The following is an 18,919-nucleotide window of genomic DNA, read 5'->3' as shown; positions in this document are numbered from 1 at the left end:
ATCAATACATCCCCCAGCTTCAAATCTCCCAGACACACAAATACTGACCCCCCACCCTTCTCTCCCAATATCTACTGCTAATATCAAATTAAATCTCATTACACTTCACCTGTGTGTATGGAGTCAAGTAAAGATAAGATCTTGTTTGGATCAGATATCGTTGCTGATAAGGAAACACCCATTTAGCAGACATCACATCCATTATACACACATTATCACCAACTGATGGACAAGGTAGCGAAGTTCAATTTCTATTCAACCTTCGTTACTGCCAGGTTATGGATAAATGTAGGTGCTTTACACTGGCTGTTAACTGGCAGGTTACAGTGACACTGGATACAGTGTCTCAGAGACTTCTCTATGGATGTGAAGGAAGGATGCAGCTGATGGAGGATGCTCCAGTGTACCTGAACTTACCTTCATACCTCATTGGACACAACACAGTGGTCAAAACATGGTTACCTTTTGTGATGAGATGGTCAATCCTTCCAACAGTTTTTTGCACATATTCACTCTGGTACATCTCACTTGTTTGAGGGGGAAAGAAGAAAGTTTTTTCACATCTGAACCTTTGTGACTGTTCGGGTGGCGTGTTCATCTTTACGTTCGATCAATGCAAACTATTGTCCTCATAATCAATTGTCTCTTCATAATAGCATGCCTTGACTTGTCAGGTCAAATACCCGGGAAGAGGGGATTTAAATGAAAACATCTAATTTACAGTAAAAGTACAGAAATGGAAAATTGTCCTATGATGCAGAAACTAAGCCTGTCAATATCATTAGTCTAGTTCAGCAAGGTTGACAGATGGTGACTAAGGTGATGTCAGGATACTAATCCAGCAGGTTACTAATCCTTCAGAGAGTCTAGAATATGTAAAGAACCCTTTCATAATTGTTTGCTGCCTAGCACTGTACTAAGAAATATTGCAGCTATATGAGTCTTATATCAGTAGTTTTTGATGCAATTAATCATGGCCCAGTCAAACTGATGACTGACACAAGAAACAACACAACACAAGAAACAAATAAAATATGATGAAATGGAGCCCTGAGGGAATCTAGACTTGCCACATTTTCAAGACTTGCATCTGCTTTCTTGCATATATTTGCTTCTGGCTCTGTATGACAGACTAAAGCCGAGTCAGAGATGGGCATTGTCTTGTTTGATGATGTTGATCAAATAAAGAAAACTGAACATAGTCAAACTAACTTTGTAGCATTAGATGGGTTTTCATGACATATTTTTTCATAACCACAGAGCAAATTCTTAGTGTTCAGTCAATTCATCATCACTCATAGCTGGTTCATCATCGCTGTTTTTGATGAACATTTATATGAAAAGCAAATCATTGAAATATATAGTATCACTTTCATGAAAGAGAAAATAAACTGGTAATCACGATCACTGGCATTCCTGGGAGCTGCAACTCTGTACAACTACTGGCAGCTTCTTGGAAGGCTGTTAAGGACAGTCACTAAAGCCTAACTGCTGCCTTGGGCAATACACACTCAGATGGTACACCAGACACTAACATGCTTTTCTCACATAAATGACATATCTCATGCATCAATGAAAGGGCGTTCTAGGTAAATCTGGTGTAGGTTCTCACACTGTGTCTGCAAAAAACAATGTTAACAATATGTCCTGTGGTTGTTAAAGACTTAATTGTTTACACAAAGACTACCTGCTCTAACGGGCACCAGCGGGATATGTCTGCCTCAAGCAGAACTGTCAGAGCTAGTGTCAGGATACTGTTTGAGTATGACATGTCATACAAAACCAATACACATGCTGCAAGTTCACCAGCAAATTGGGATATTTATGAATGTACAGGTGCCCTTAAACCAGTAAGTGGTGCTGTCCGTGGCACAAATGATGAAAAGATTTATTGCGAAACTTCCTTCACTTTGTTGTTGAATGAAAGGCGTAAATACTACAAACTGCTATCATTTTATGAAATGTATCATCACTTATTACCGGATTACCTGTGCAATCTGTTACCCCAGTAAATCAGGGAAAATAGTTGTTACCCCTTACATTATAGCACTTATCTAAGCATCTACTGCACTGAGCATCTACGGCACTGAGCATCTACGGCACTGAGCACCTACTGCACTGAGCATCTACTGCACTGAGCATCTACTGCGCTGAGCATCTACTGAGCTGAGCATCTACAGCACTAAGCATCTACTGCGCTGAGCATCTACTGCCGAACAACGAACACAGTCAAACTCTGGAATTCACTGCCTCTCAAGGTTAGAAGCTGTGTGTCTGTCTCTACCTGATTTCAAAACCCTTACCAAAGTTCAAAATAAACGTAATGTGAACTTCGATGTATATTATGATGGTAGAAACTGTCAGATAATTGACAACTGACTGAGACTGCAGTGATCTTAACTGGAACAGATTTCAAAAATAATTTTCAGAAAACCTGGTCTGCTGTTGTGAGCACCAAATCAAGAATTCATATAATTATTTCTTTACTTGTGCTAAATATAGTGGAATTAGACAAAATGCCTTCTTTTACATCCACAAATATGAGTTAGAAACTGTGCTATATGGTAATATGCTATGGTGATATGGGAGTTTAAGCAAAAATGTTGAAATGGATATATTAATATCTGTTCATCACTTCACACCTAAAAGTAATTGATTTGTACATGCACAGGCAATTTTCATACTGTTTTTGACTGTGAAATCTAAAAAGCTAGAACTGTATGATTATCTGCCGTCATTGCAGCACTTATCATTATATAGTACTGTTAATTTCATCAATGTTGTACATACTTATAACACTTTTTTAATCTATGAACATTTCAGTTGTCTATTGTTTTCGTTTCACGATCTTCAAATTGTCATGTTGCTGGTTCGGTATTAATAAAAGCATAAAAATGCTCGTTTAACAACCTAGGTTTCAGAAATAAATATGTCTAAATCAAAATGAAAAAAAAAATAACTGACTTTCCAACATTTGGAAAATGCTTATCTAACACCAAAATCCACCTTCATAAACTCAAATAACAACATTCTTCTTCAAGGTTTATGTAACCCTTTAATTTGTTTGCTGGACACTTCTGAAGCTTGCTTGTAGTACAGTAAGTAGGATACTTTATGCATGTTAACTTCTTAAGTACAGCACCCTGGGTGTGTTGCCACGTTTCTGTTTACAACCTGAAAGCGTCACAAAATGACAGGAATATTTTGTATTTTGCAATTGGGGCAAAGAATATATTGAGTGACTATTAGCTGGAAGACTGAAAACATCATTCTGACCAGTGGTGTACCATACAACACAAAGTGCATGTTAGTATCAATACAAACATTTTCATTTTGTCCATGATAAATACATGTCAACAACAAATAGAAATTCTAACGTAGACTTATGGCTGTATCCAACAATAAACCACGTCCAAGGAATATTTTGCCTATTATCCCTCAAATGAAACAGAGTTTCCCACTCCTGGTCTCAGCCTAATGACAATGAGAGCTGTCCACAATTTGAAGTCACATAGATGACTGGTGATGGCAGCCCACTTAGTCCCAGTGTTGTATTGAAGAGAAGCAATAATTACCAGCCAAGTATCCTGGCCCGCTCCCTCCTTTCACATGAAGGGCTTGATTACAGTCTGGGAAGAGTTATGTTCCCATCGGACAAGTGAAGCGAGTTAATACTTGTACCTCAGAACAAAGCCAAGATTTATCACACTGTTCAATGAGCATGCACAGGTCCTCAGACTGATATCCTGACTGTTTACATGCGACATAAGATGTGTCACCACCAGGTTTTGTTCGCTCATGATGTCTCTGACAACAGTCTGTTTCTGTTCTGATAAAACAGAGTGAGTGAGTGGCCCATGTTCAATGCTGCTTTGAACAGTTTTTCAGCTGTATGTCCATGTTCGCTCGAAATAGGAGACAAGTGAACCAGGTCTTAGACATTTACTCTCCAGCTTCTGTACATGGTGCTGGCAAACAGACAGACAGGTTCAGTGAATCTCACAATAGATCCAACAATCAGTGTTTAAACATAGGGGCACAACACAATCATAACTATTACAAAAAGAGTAAATCATTTTTTAGCATCATACTACAAAAAGGTTATCATTCTTAAACATTAGAGGAGCATAAATATGTCATAAGATCGGATTTATAGGTTCAGAATGTTATTTCAAGCTAAAACCACCTAGGGAGAGAGTTCATGTACTACAAGCTTAATATGCCGTCAGAGCTTATTGACTATGTATATAGGTATATACTTTGTGTACTGGAGGTGTAGACTAGGTGGTTCTGGTCTGTGCGAATCTCCTGGTTTCCCTCCACTGGCCAGCTGCCAATGACTTAACCTACTTACAGGCCCATATCATATGGTAAACCAGGTGCAGCAAGCAGTAGGTATTTCAACACCCTTTCTTAAGGAAGTCTATTCTATGACAAGACTTGATTCCGTGAGACATGGTGGAAGGCAGGTTGACAGCCACATACTCAATTTGACACTTCTCCCTCAATCGTTTTACCATAAACCCTGACACTGAGCTTGAGTCAAGCTTCTCACATGGTGTTTTGGAGTATCACATGAAAATCCTTTAAGCTCATAATTATTGTGTGGACAGATCCTACATGACTTACCACAAGAGTCGGGATGCTTATCAGCAACATTGACTGGATATGATCTTGGACAAACACGTTTCTATGACCAGTCATATTTACACACATAGGAAGAAGGAAAATCATGCAGAACCCTCTTGGGGGGGGGGATGGGGTCGAAACCTTTGTTGACAAATACTGCTGGGAATCACCTCCAGAATGATCGTCCCAGCAGATGGCTGATTAAAACTGATTGACTAGTTGCTAGTTGTAATGCTACTTCATCACCACAAATTACATGAACCACTGCGTGATATCTAACACAGTGGAGTGAGGCAGGTATTATGGCACAAAAGTGTTGGGAGTGACATGGGATCACAGCTGGATGTGCTGCTGAGTGTAGGGCAAGCAGGGCATAGCTGAATTACCTACATGACAAACTCAGTTGACAATTTCATTTGGGGTAAAAAGAGGATTCAAATTGATGGTACGACTTTGCACAATACATTGTGGGCTCTTAGACAACTCATCCATAATATGTGCAGCACCTGTTGGTTGCTGAAGGGAACACAAGTCATCAAATCACTGTCATCATAACTTCAACACAAGTTTGAATCAGACATCAGTGTGGCAACATGAATGCTCCAAAGTTTAAACTTTACAAGTAACTCAGTTATGGCCATATAACATCAACACGTGGCTCTAAAACTCTATGCAAACATATCATTGCAAAGTATCTTTCTCTGTTCTTCTTGTGTTGGTAATATCCTACAGGTAACTAAGTTGCCTGTGTGGTAGCTGCTTACCTTATCAGGCCTACCATACAAACAGTGAACAAATCATCAAAACTGAACTCATATACACCAAAACAGAACAAAAATCACCAGAAACTGCCACAATATCCTCTAAAACCAAAACAAACCCCCTGTAACAGAAAACTAATCGTTTGAAATGGAAACAAAACTTGCGTATCAGCTACAACAGTGTCCGAGAACAGTCGCCAAGCGCACAAAACGGTAGTCAAGGCGTCCAAATACGACAACCATGGCATCCCGAAATGGCATAAATATCATAAAAGATGGTGGCGAGGAGAGACAAACAGGCTGTAGTCAATAATCTTTTTCGTCACCATGAGTCTAATTTTGAAAATTTGATATGGGGATGTTGCGCATCAACCCCTATTGAATTAAAGGAGAATACTAATGTAAAACTATTTTTTGATATATAGAAAAGAGCATCCTAAAGATCACTTTCCGTATGCCTCAAAACGTTTGTAAAATCGCAATAAAAACGTGAAAAACAACATCAGATTTTCGCTTACTACGAAAACACCCAACAGTTAATGATCACGTGACATGATGTCAAATGTGACTATAGCCGGTGGCATCCTCTTTGGTTGTAAACCAAATACCAGGTGATTACATCGTGCAGCAGAAACTTCCGATGAAGATGAAGAGGAAGAATCCACGAAACGGAGGCACCAATTTGATTCATATCAATTCAATTTATTTATTCGGTAGTTTGGCCAGGGACCCAAAGTACAATTGATTGTGACGACATAGAAATAACAGGTGACAGGAAGAACATATGTATATCTTTATGAAAAGGAAAACACATGTTTCATGAAAACAGCGACAGAAGTTATGGTTTGAGTATTTTATGTACCGAGAACAGACTTTTGAAATTGATACTATGTAATTATTTTGTTCCGAGATGCGCATACCTTTCACATACAAATAATACATGGTACTCATCTTCGAGAATTTCTAGACTATTTCAACATACATACATAGTGCACACAGGAATGCTTTCATTAGTACAATGTTCTGAATAAATTTACTTTAACGTACGGCAATGCAATACGTTATTTACAGAATGCACGAATCAAGGTGTGATCATTTAGTACTGTAAGGTTTTATTTCAGGCTGTAATTCTTAAGTCGAGTAATTCCTTAAAATTGTGGATGTACAAAGTCATGCCAAATCTGGGAATATATATCACAGATTTTTCATACAAAAGTGCTGTTACACATTTGTATTTTTCCTGCACCTTGCTCTATCCAAAATTATGAAACACCAGTTGTGAAAAATTTGTGGCAGATATCTGAAACCCATGTATGCTTACCATTTTCATCAAGCTTTTTAGGAATAGATACCACTGGCGAGGAAGGCGGTGATTCCATTCTTAATATTTCAAACCAAAACTTTATAACACCTTTGAGTAGAAACATGCGCGTATCCAGCCCAACAATGCCTTATTTGACTGGTTTTACATTCAACTGTGAAGGAAATATGCCTAATAATCTATACATGGAGCAAATTTCTCACAATTTTAACACCTTGACCACTTGATGTCAACATCGGAAAACTCGGGAACACAGACTAGTAAGTTTGTCAGATTGTGTTTATTTCGTAAGGGGGGACACACGCCAATGATACAGCTACCATAGCACAGATATTTGTTGAGTACAGTGAGCTTGAAATGGTGGCTAACAATTATAATAAATGTATTTATACAAGAATAAACTCTTTTACACGATAAATGCATTAGAAATGTTTATCGAAGAAGGACATCTTCGAATAACATTTCTCTTTTTGTAAGTTCATCATATAAACAACTGTCGAATAATAGGTTTTATCGGTTCAGTTATATTGTTAAGGTGCCAGATTGTGATATATAAACTGTATTCATTAAGTACTAATTTATCTGTTTAAACAGACGAATTACACAAATGATGGTATTACAGTTCAAACACACAGAGATGTTTTCATTGTACTTTAATATAGTGTGACTGTGATGAGGGCATTCCGATGTCAACTAGTGTTGAAAGTAAGGGTTCCTGGCTCGAAATGATCAGAATATTTCTCTTGCCTAAATCTGTCTTTATACTTGGAAAATGGATGAAACAGTGGCTCTGTCATTGTTCCATGATTCCATGCATCCCCCGGCAACTGAATAAAGTATCGTACCATTTGCTAAAATGACAGAAACAACACGACTTGTATTACTGGAGCGCTTGGTCTTTGGAAGCTAGTCACATCTGACGTCACGAGCGGAAAGGTGACGTGACTTCAAGCAGAATATGCATAATGGCCAAGGCTGAGATAAAAGAAACTGTTTTCGCGATTAAGACGAAAATATTCATACTTTGTACTTGAAACTTTGGGTATATGTTTTTGATAACTTTATCTTTCACACAGCAAATTATTGAAATTCTCTCATATTCCCCTTTAAGCTTCAAACCAATGTTCATACTTCCCAGTGTGAGGCTTGCTATTCTGCACAATTTGGCGGCAGATATTGTGGCAGTTTCTGGTGACTTTTGTTCTGTTGTGGTGTATATGTGTTCAGTTTTGATGATTTGTTCACTGTTTGTAAGGTAGACCTGCTTATCTCTCTAAACTAACCATTGGACTTCCTCATTCAGAGAGGATGATAGTCAGGCCAGAACTGGGTTCAGTAGTCACAGAAAACATGGACTAGCAGGAAATAAGGACAAATAGATACACTAAATTCCCCTGGTTCCTGTACTGTAGTATTCTATACACTATTCCCTCTAATTATCTGATGAAGCAAAATTTACATCACAAACAATTAAGTGGCTACAAGCTTTTGCTTCAAAACATGTGTTTTCAGATTAAATCATAAACAACTCATTCAAAAGGTCTGCCAGAAAAAAAATGATAATAAAATTCCACCAACTAAATGTACTTTTAGTAAACAAGTACTGAATAGGCACTTTCCAACTTTGATGAATTTTCCTGTAATAATTTATTAAATGGATTTGTTCTACTCTCCATAGCCACAGAACATTTATAAATCATAAAATATTTCAACTGTTGTCCAGTTTCACAAGAAGATTGTTTCTTGATGAAAGTAGACAATAGTGCTGACATACTACTGATGAACTGGCCATTAACAGTATCTGGTGAAAGGTGGAAGTGATTTCACCTGAAAATCAGATGGGGTGAGGGGGCCACAGAATCCTATATGACTTTATCTCAGACAAAGTGACATAGAAAATCCACAATCAACACAATGTGAGCACAATATGATAAGCTAGTAACTATGAAACACAACGACGTGAGCATCTGCTGACTCCAAGGGTTCATCATTGTTACATCAATGGCTATAAACTCCAGTACCAAACAGTACAGGTCAAGCTCTTGGTGCCAGTATGTCGCAGTATCACTTCTCAGGTCAAGCTGTTGGTCTCAGTACATCCCAGAGTACAATTGATCACTTATCAGGTCAAGCTGTTGGTCTCACTCTCAGTACATCCCAGAGTACAAATGATCACTTCTCAGGTCAAGCTGTTGGTATCAGTACATCCCAGAGTACAAATGATCACTTCTCAGGTCAAGCTGTTGGTATCAGTACATCCCAGAGTACAAATGATCACTTATCAGGTCAAGCTGTTGGTCTCAGTACATCCCAGAGTACAAACGATCACTTATCAGGTCAAGCTGTTGGTCTCAGTACATCCCAGAGTACAAACGATCACTTCTCAGGTCAAGCTGTTGGTCTCAGTGCATCCCAGAGTACAAATGATCACTTCTCAGGTCAAGCTGTTGGTCTCAGTGCATCCCAGAGTACAAATGATCACTTCTCAGGTCAAGCTGTTGGTCTCAGTACATCCCAGAGTACAAATGATCACTTCTCAGGTCAAGCTGTTGGTCTCAGTACATCCCAGAGTACATATGATCACTTCTCAGGTCAAGCTGTTGATCTCACTCTCAGTACATCCCAGAGTACAAACGATCACTTATCAGGTCAAGCTGTTGGTCTCAGTACATCCCAGAGTACAAATGATCACTTCTCAGGTCAAGCTGTTGGTCTCACTCTCAGTACATCCCAGAGTACAAATGATCACTTATCAGGTCAAGCTCTTGGTCTCAGTACATCCCAGAGTACAAATGATCACTTCTCAGGTCAAGCTGTTGGTCTCACACTCAGTACATCCCAGAGTACAAACGATCACTTATCAGGTCAAGCTGTTGGTCTCAGTACATCCCAGAGTACAAATGATCACTTCTCAGGTCAGGCTGTTGGTCTCACTCTCAGTACATCCCAGAGTACAAATGATCACTTCTCAGGTCAAACTGTTGGTCTCAGTGCATCCCAGAGTACATATGATCACTTCTCAGGTCAAGCTGTTGGTCTCACTCTCAGTACATCCCAGAGTACAAACGATCACTTATCAGGTCAAGCTGTTGGTCTCAGTACATCCCAAAATACAAATGATCACTTCTCAGGTCAAGCTGTTGGTCTCACTCTCAGTACATCCCAGAGTACAAATGATCACTTCTCAGGTCAAGCTGTTGTCCCCAGTAGAGCCAGAGGAATGTCTGATATCTTAAATAATATCTTTAACAATCTTTGATATAAAATTTCTTGCCATAGAATTTTAATCAACTGATTCACTAAATTGTAGCGCAGTGCTTCAACATGGACTCCTTGAATTTCGTCTTTATCTCCTGCACAGGAAACTGAACAGGATTTCTCATCAGTTGACTCTCTAGGACACTAGCTGATTTTCATGTAAAAGATTCCTCTATTATAGTTAGTTTTGACAATATGTGCCAAAAGCTTTTGAATCTATAAACCCTTCTCATAAGCTTCAGTTTTTGTAAATGTGCACATTATTTATCAATATTCCTAGCCATGCTTAATTAGGCCGAACAGAATTGTACTGGAGACTATGATCATCCATAAGAAAGTTCCATCAAAATCATAAATGTGTACTAATGTTCATTTTTCTTCTCCCAAATCATCCATTACAAAAGCCCTGGCACAGCCTTTCCTCATCTGAAATCTGAAACCAAAACTTGACCCTGGACAGGAAGAAGAGACAAGACAAGAGTGAAGATCCTACATGGAGAAATGTTGGTTGGAGATTGTGGTTGAAGCTTCTGTCACAACTGAAGTGAAAGATTTAACAATAATATGTTAACAAGCATGCAGGAAGTAGAAGGGACACAGTGAAGGGTGAGGGACACAGTGTGTCAGTGGTGTGAAACTGAAAGAGACTTTACTATTATTCTGTTGTGTGTGACTCATCAGCACCTCTACAGTCTGTGACCACTAGTAGAAGGTCCACTAAATGTTGATTCAACTGTCACAACAACCCACAACTGATGGGTTTATCCCAGACTGAGAATCGTCAGTAAATAAAGTCACTATGAAATCATTTCATATTCAACATAAAATTCATATAATCATGTTTGACTGAAGAGAATGAGGCAGTGTTGTAACATCCCCACCTAGCACTCCTAGATGGATCACATCAGGTGGCTGTCAGTGTTTGCAGGTTTCCCAGAGTTTGTTCTGGCCTTGGAGACAACAACTCTGACATTGACACGGATGCCAGTCTCAGATTAGCAGTTTCACATGGAGTTGTTAATCCACACAGTTACAAATCTGACCAGTGCAGGACCAGCCTTGCTGCCTTCTTCCACATGTAGTGTGGCTAAGGCCCTGCTAGCCTGAGGCTAGGACTAGCGTGTTAATACCTTACTTACAACTAATACAAGGGGCTTTGTCCCATGTGAGGCAACAGTCATTAGGAGTCTACTAACAGCAAAATTCAAGAATGTCCCGAAGCAACATATAATTGAGCTATTGCTGAAATAATACTCACTGCATTTTAAGAATTCTCCACAAGACCTGAACTTGTGAATGTATCACCAGAACAGCAAGCCTAACACACATCTTAACTGAATGAATTATGAGAAACTTCAAAAATTTTCTAAATATTCTTCCAATATCTCTGTCAAAATAAAGAAGACATTCAAAAGAAAATTTGCTCCGAACAGAATTTACCAGTAACATTTGTGATGAACTGTAAGAAAAACACCCCTTAATTAACTTGTACATAGTACAAAATTCTGAATGGAGCCAGATTTTCTTAGTCACAAAGCTAGCCTGCTGATCCTTCACATGAACATAATGAGTTACAAATATCAACATTAAAAAATTACAATGTATCTATTGTCATGAGTGAATATTGTCGTGAGTGAGTTTAGCTTTACGCTGCACTCTAGTTATATGTCAGGTTTCTGTGAATAATAGTCTGGACCAGACAACCCCATGCTCAACAGCATAAGCATCAATTTGTACGATTTGGGGAACCAATGACAAGAGTCAACCAAGTCAGCGCTCCTGACCACCCAATCCTGTAGTTGCCTCTAACATGGATCTACACGGGTATTGTATCATGAAGACAAATGTTGGCTGAGGAACACAATAATTGCAGAAACAGATGTACTATTCAGTATATTTAGAGAAACAATACCAAAATAGATTATGTTGACAGCATTAATTTATCATGAGAATGAACATTGGCCTCTTTAGTCTCAAATTAAAAGCAGAGCGTTGACAACGATCTTAACTGCTGTTTCACTTTGATAAATAACAGTCATGTGCACTCTAGTGATCATAAATAACCAATTGAATTTATGTAAGGGTAAGGTTAGATTCACAGAATATGCAGGTGAATCAAACAGAAATATAAGGAATCAGACAGATATGTCTCAAAAGACAAAAAGCAGCAAGAGGTTACTACTCCAGCTGATGTTGCCATGTGTGAAGGTAGGCAAAGTCTGCATGTGTAATTGCAAGCTCACACGAGGAGAATTTTATCTTAAAACATTTAGGGATATTAAACTGTTCATGTCATTTTCTGCTGCTGTGACAAGGACATAACCTACCAATAGTGTCCTGCTCCACATGAAGCCCAGTATCCACAATGGCCTGAGTTGCTCTGTTGTCCTGCTCTGGGAGTTGACTGATAACATCCATGCTGTTCTCCTCTCCCCCTCCATCATCCTCGACAGTGTCACTGTGAGGATCCATCTCGCCATCAGACGACAATGGACAATTTTCAGACGTCACTTTGGGTGGAGAAAACCTGCAAAAGTACCAAACTTCCATACTTTTCTCCCCATTTTCTGTCACCTTGGACACACCCATTGTGCTGACAACACACACCCTGGTCATAAGAACACACACTGAAGGACAAGTTCTCTATCTTCACAACTAGCTAACAGCATTCAGTCAGACTCTTCCATGAGTTGCTGTAATCTTCAGAAACATGAGTAAGTTCAAGCACTATAATACATGTGAAAAACCTGGCAATTCCTACACTGAACTCTCCACATAATCATAAAAGCCCGTGGTTGTGTTCCTTTGAGCTTGTAGTGCTACACCTCAACAGGAGTGAATCACACATTACCGCCACAGACTGCGAGGGATGCAAGAAATATACGCAGCCAATATGATCTTACAGATTCTTACCCATGATTCCTTGGTATAGTGATGCCTAAAAACAGAACAGTATCTATGTGGCCCTCTATCTGTGCAGTGTTGCTTCTTCTCCATCACTCCAGTGGCAATGTGTTATACAGGGGTCAGGTCTGTGGGTATACATAGTCTCACAGAGGGAAGGGGGGTCTGATGGGGGGGATGGATGGGTGGATGGGGGCATCTGAAAGCATATTTGTCATATCTATAGATCAGACATGAGCTGCATTTTCAGATTCCACGGCTGTAGAAGCAGTGTTTTGTTATTATGCAAATCATATATATTCCATCAGGTCCACAAAAGGATAAGTTGCATAGTAGACTATGAGGTTTCACAGTATCCATGAGAGCTAGACAGTATATTTAAGTAGCAATGATTCTGTCATAATCTGGATTTCATTTGAAACTTTTAACTTTTGGCCATGTTTTCGGACAGCGGAGTATTATCAGTATTCCGGTATATTTAGTTTTTGTGTTTATCTTTCTTTATGGTCACAATGTACACAGACTTTCACTCACAACAGATGATTTCCTTCAGCATTAAATGATAAAATGGCATACTGTAATACTATTAATAAACACAGCATAAAAAAGAAACTAGAACCTCTGACTATGCAACTTACGGAGACTGCTCAGAGCCATGACATTCATGTATATGTATTGGGACTTTTAATATAGAAAATAGTATCTGTATATACAATTAGCATCACATACTGTCAAACACTTAAGTTCCCAACATGTTGCAATAGGTATCACAAAATTGGTACCTACACCGCAATATATTGCAGTACTATATCTTTGCCAATAAACAGTCCTCAATTTATAGTACAGGAAAGATAATAAAAATGCTAATACCACTAGAACCTCATTTCTGATATTGTGAATAGAATGTTAATCACTTGTTCAGCTGCAACATGAAACAGCTGTTGTGAGCCAAAATGCTCTCTACTGGTGATCGTGCAGAACCACTTACTTGGCCAGATTACAACACTCATATTGTTCAAAGTAGAGAGTGACATATCACAAGCCATTCAAGTTTATCATCTACACAAAAACTAATATTGTAGATCAAATAACAGTATTAGGTACAGTTCATTTCAGGTACACATACAAATGTAGTTCATTTTCTGGCTATCTACTTGGGTTGAGGAATCCAGACAAATAATATGAGGAGTGCCCACATCTGTATTGACCCCTAGTCTGTCACCTTCCAACAGAGAGTAATATATGTATGAAACTATCAGCTGGGCACACCAGACACAAAACACACCCGACTACACCCAAGCTAGCTAGGCTTTTGGCAAAAGTCAAGGAGAACACAGTTCTTCTATACTTGACAGGAATGAACTGTTACAGACTGACTGAATGAATGAGACTCCTAGTCATGACCTTCCACTACCCGGAGCCTAGATTTTTGAAGCTCTCTCAGCGCTAACATAGTCGTAAGTGCTATGCATTAACATTAACTTACAACTACCTTAGCACTAAGACAGCTTCGAAAATCTAGGCCTGGAATCTGGGTTCATGTAGGCCATGTTCACATCTGCTGACACAAATTTACATTTCATCAGTGGGGAAACCTCAACAGATTTTCAGTTTAGGAATCAGAGCATCACCTGTTTTCTCAGTATACTATATTACCTATTCAATGAGAAGCATAACCAAAAGGTAATTACACATAAACATTCCAGGAATGTATGTTATTATTTTTTTTAAAGTATCCATAAGTTACATACACTGACATTTGACAGGTAACAGCAACAGTGGAAGTGTTGCTATGTCACGGATCACATAGGTGAGTCAAAAACATATCTGTGCCACAAGTCAGCCAATAGTTATGGAGTCCAACACACCCAGTCATGTTGTGATATTGGATTAACTAGTGAAGCATGTAAAGCTGAGTTTGGCAGTACTGTAAGGCACGCGTATAAGCACAATAGAGACCCAGAAAGAACACCCATTGACTATTTGCAACTCGTGGGAGGGAGACACAATCACTTATACAGTTTATTGCCAAGATTCAATACACAGCTATGTGGATATGTGTGATCAAAACCCAGTATTTACTTTTGTAAAGAATGTTGAATGAATGAAGCAGAATGTGGGTAAACGCACTTGACACAACCTGGCCTACATAGAACCATCATCGATAACGGCATATGAACTTGATCAAAGCTACTTGTACACTGCAACTTATGTTTACTGAGTACTTTAATCAGTTTTACGGTCCAGCAGGGCTCCAGATATGGACCATATCAATATATGTACAGAAAAACAGATGCACGATATGATAGGAAAAAAACAGAACACGTAGCCGATACATGCAACAGCAATGATGTACAATTTTTACAGAATCATTTACAGACATTTTAATCTGAAAAAATATTGTTTTATTGTTTAATGCCCTGTTTACACCAGATTAGCCATGTTATGGTGTATTATGAAATGAAACACAAGATTACTGACACCCCATTGATTATATTCAATGCTCTAAAAGTACTCCTACAATTTTTTCCAGTACTCCTACAATTTTTTCCAGTACTCCTTTATTGAAAAAATAAGGAGTATGTACTCTTGATGCTGAAAAATTATCTGGAGACCTGGTCTAGTTAGTAAAACATTACACTATGGGTATAGTGACTTGCCTGGGGTTGCCATCTGGTGTACATGTCACATGTTGCCTGTCTGTTTGAGTGATTACCTCATAGCATATTGTGACAAAGTTAAGGTGCTTTTTGATAGTGCAGTAAGTAAAATTCCAGCTTTATGGCAGCAGTCGGAAGAAATGATTTAGTCGGCTAGACTTCACACTGAATGATGTCATATGTATCAATCTGTGCAACTGAGACATACCTCAACCAAGTCAGCAAGTCTGACCACCCTATCTCAGTCAAAGTCTGACATGTTTCAACAGTATTTCAGTTCTGTCATGGGGTGTGACGTTGATGGGGTGGACAAGCCTAGAGTGATACCTTGAATATAGCACTCAGTGCCGTGGACTATTCTTATTCATATTCCAGCACTCTTATTCTATCCATGCATAGACTCACATCTCACAAACATGTATACACAGCATGGTCGTGAATACACCTGATCTAGAGCATTTGGTCTCTTGTGAGTGATTCATGTTAAACCTGTTAGTATGGCCTCACAAAGCGATCACTAAATTTCAAATAACAAAGACTTATCATAGCTAACCTTACCAAAGGACTACATGAAAGGTTCACTGCTGAAAGTTGCAAAATGTTTGTGTATGGCCATCCTGGAATACCAGTAATCTGAGAGGAAAAATACATTCCAACACACACATCAAGAGGTCCAAATTCAAAAATTACAAGAGTCCACTATTATGTAATCAATCAGGGAGTAAAAGCTGGTCAATTAAAGAACAATCACTTTACAGAGTGCCTAGGGCTCTTTAGCAACTGACAGAGAGACGCACTGAGCTTTCACTAGGTCATGTGATTATTGACTCATAATTATAAACTCTGTGTGCAGTGAACCGCGAGCAGACGCTTCAGAGAATACACAATTACACTCTTGCTTATACATAATATAGTCATTGTCATATTTGCAATAACTTGAAGTGCACTGAGGGTTTACTGTATGATGACTGATCTCGCTGGTCATGAAACATTTTTTCAAGGCCTCCAAATTCATCAGCCATATTCATGACCACCCTCCCTTTCATCTCTGTCAGAAATGAGGACGTGACTCAGTTTATGATCACCTCCTTACTAGGGTTAGGGTCATTGATACGGGTGGCACGGGATATAGCGACCCCTAACAAAGTCCCTAGTTTGCGTTCAGTGTTGACCTGAGCTGTGATGAATAATTTGGTAAGACATATTGGCAGTCAATTTGCAATGCCCTGAGCCTCTTTCTAGATCCTCCCACACCAATAACAGGCCGCCCTAAGTAATTGAAGGAATTACAGCAAATTTGAAGGAATTGCATCTCAAATGTAAACAAACGCAGCCCACTTGAGAAACAATTGCAGCCATATCGGAAGCAATGTCGGTAATACTTGAAACACACTGTCTTCAGGAGATTTTTCGGCTCACATCCGTGATTTGTCGGTCGCGAACGGAAACGCAGCAAAACATGGCGTCGTTCGAAGAAGCACCCATTTCGGTGAGTTTTGTTTTTAGTTCCTACTACTACATTTTTATACTTATCCATCTTTGACCACACGTGTTCAGATATAAACAACCTCCATGGGCATGACTTGTGACACTCTACTGCAGTGACAGTCTTTTCGTAAAAAATTAAGCTATAGCCCCAACAACACCTCATACCTAAACGCATTCAACACGGGTGGTCAAAGATGGATCAATATAAAAATGTAATAGTAGGAACTAAAAACAAAACTCACCGAGATGGGTGCTTTTTCGAACAGCGCCATGTTTTGCTGCGTGAGTTTCCGTTCGCGACAGACAAGTCACGGAAGTGAGCCAAAAAATCTCCGAAGACGGCCGAGTGTGTTTCAAGTATTACCGACATTGCATCCGATATGGCCGATGTGTTTCAGTTATTACCGCTAAATTGCTGATATGGCTGCAATTGTTTCTCGAGTGGCCTGCGTTTGTTTACATTTGAGGTGCAATTCCTTCAAATATGCTGTAATTCCTTCAATTACCTAGGGGGGGCTGAATAATAAACTAAATGACCTGTCAGTCCATAATTTTCTATTTCAACATGAAAGGCATCCAATCTTGTGGAAAATTATCTTCCATGTGTGAACCATGATGTAATGTCAGATAGACAATAACTTGATATGTTTCATGTCTTCATGCTTCTAAACGGACATTTAACAGACCATTTTAATACAAATATCTATGGCTTATCAAATATCATATATATCATTAGATGACTGATAATCTGTCATTGCCCCGGGGTTCGTGGCTGTAAAATAGACTAACCTTTACGCAAAAGGTTCCGTTGTGTCTGTGGCTGTCTGTAAGCCCGAGAAAAGAATTGTGTGAAGTCTGTCACCACAGCACCATATCCACAATGACATCTTGGTCAACAAACATTTTGTGGCGGAAATATTTCCAGGTACAACACGATCAAGCAGGCATGCAGTACTGGGCCAGGCTTGACGGAATTAATCAAATCCCTAGTTTACTGCGATCGACATAGAACAATGATAGCTACGACATCAAACTACGCGACTCAAGCTAAAACACGGGTTATAGGTCATTAATTATGTAGGCACTGTAGCCGCCAGTAATGATTAATACATGATCCGATCTCTTATGACAATCTTTATGAACATCAAAGAACCCTTAGGGTCAATTTCTAAAGAACAGACAACAGCGTGTCGCTGTTTGTTGAATTGCCGAGTCAGTGTAAGACACAAGACAGGACAAGTTGCTAGGTACCTCAATTTGTAAATGGCTACTAAATAAAACGAACAAAAAAGAACAAACCTAAGAAGCAGTAATGATCCGATCAGCTACTCCGCCGAAATGACAGCCAGCTTTCAAAGTACTCCACACAAAACGAATGCCTGACAAATGACTGTCATGCCCTCACTGTCACTCGTTTTGTATCGAAGCGGGTAACAGCTGGCCACATCTCGCGAGATTTGAGCGGGATGACACATTCTCCCGTCGGGCTCTCGTTGTGATTTTTGGACATTACAACAAATTGATTAAAATGCCTTACCTTATTTTAATAACAGATTTTTACAATTAAAATGTTTCGCTTGTTTCGACAAAGATTTATTAATGAAATGTAAGCATTTCTCGTAGAAAGCATTACCGACAATAAACGCGTCATGTGTGCTGTCCTCTTCATCACTGTCGCTTTTAATCAGATTTATAAAAAATATTCTAAATGAATATGGTAGGAAAACACACACGTATTTTGTAAGGTGGAAGAATGTGTAAGTTAGGTGAATAATATACATATTTAAGAAATATTTAGAATTTCTTACCTAACTTTAATGAAATCAACAAAATGAGCGCATTTTGGTGTGGTAAAAATGATAAAGTATATATACGAGCCTAGAGATACGTTATTATCT

General features: G+C 38.9%; 1 protein-coding gene across 6 annotated transcripts in view; it reads right to left on the bottom strand.

The window, feature by feature from the left end:
• LOC137293947 (serine-rich adhesin for platelets-like) overlaps positions 1-18,466 on the bottom strand; it is a 69,554-nt gene extending 51,088 nt beyond the window's left edge. For 3 of the 6 annotated variants that reach the window (XM_067824833.1, XM_067824836.1, XM_067824837.1), the window contains exon 1: positions 12,297-12,772. In XM_067824833.1, coding sequence (XP_067680934.1) covers positions 12,297-12,585 — 289 coding nt within the window. In that variant the 5' untranslated portion in view covers positions 12,586-12,772. Of the gene's footprint in view, positions 1-12,296; positions 12,773-18,320 lie in introns of those variants that run through there. The other 3 variants (XM_067824835.1, XM_067824838.1, XM_067824834.1) reach the window with 3 other exon arrangements.
• Between the last annotated feature and the right edge of the window lie 453 nt (positions 18,467-18,919).

Source organism: Haliotis asinina, chromosome 8 (genome assembly GCF_037392515.1).
Source record: "Haliotis asinina isolate JCU_RB_2024 chromosome 8, JCU_Hal_asi_v2, whole genome shotgun sequence".
Lineage (NCBI taxonomy): Eukaryota > Metazoa > Mollusca > Gastropoda > Lepetellida > Haliotidae > Haliotis > Haliotis asinina.
This window is presented reverse-complemented; position numbering and strand designations above follow the sequence as displayed.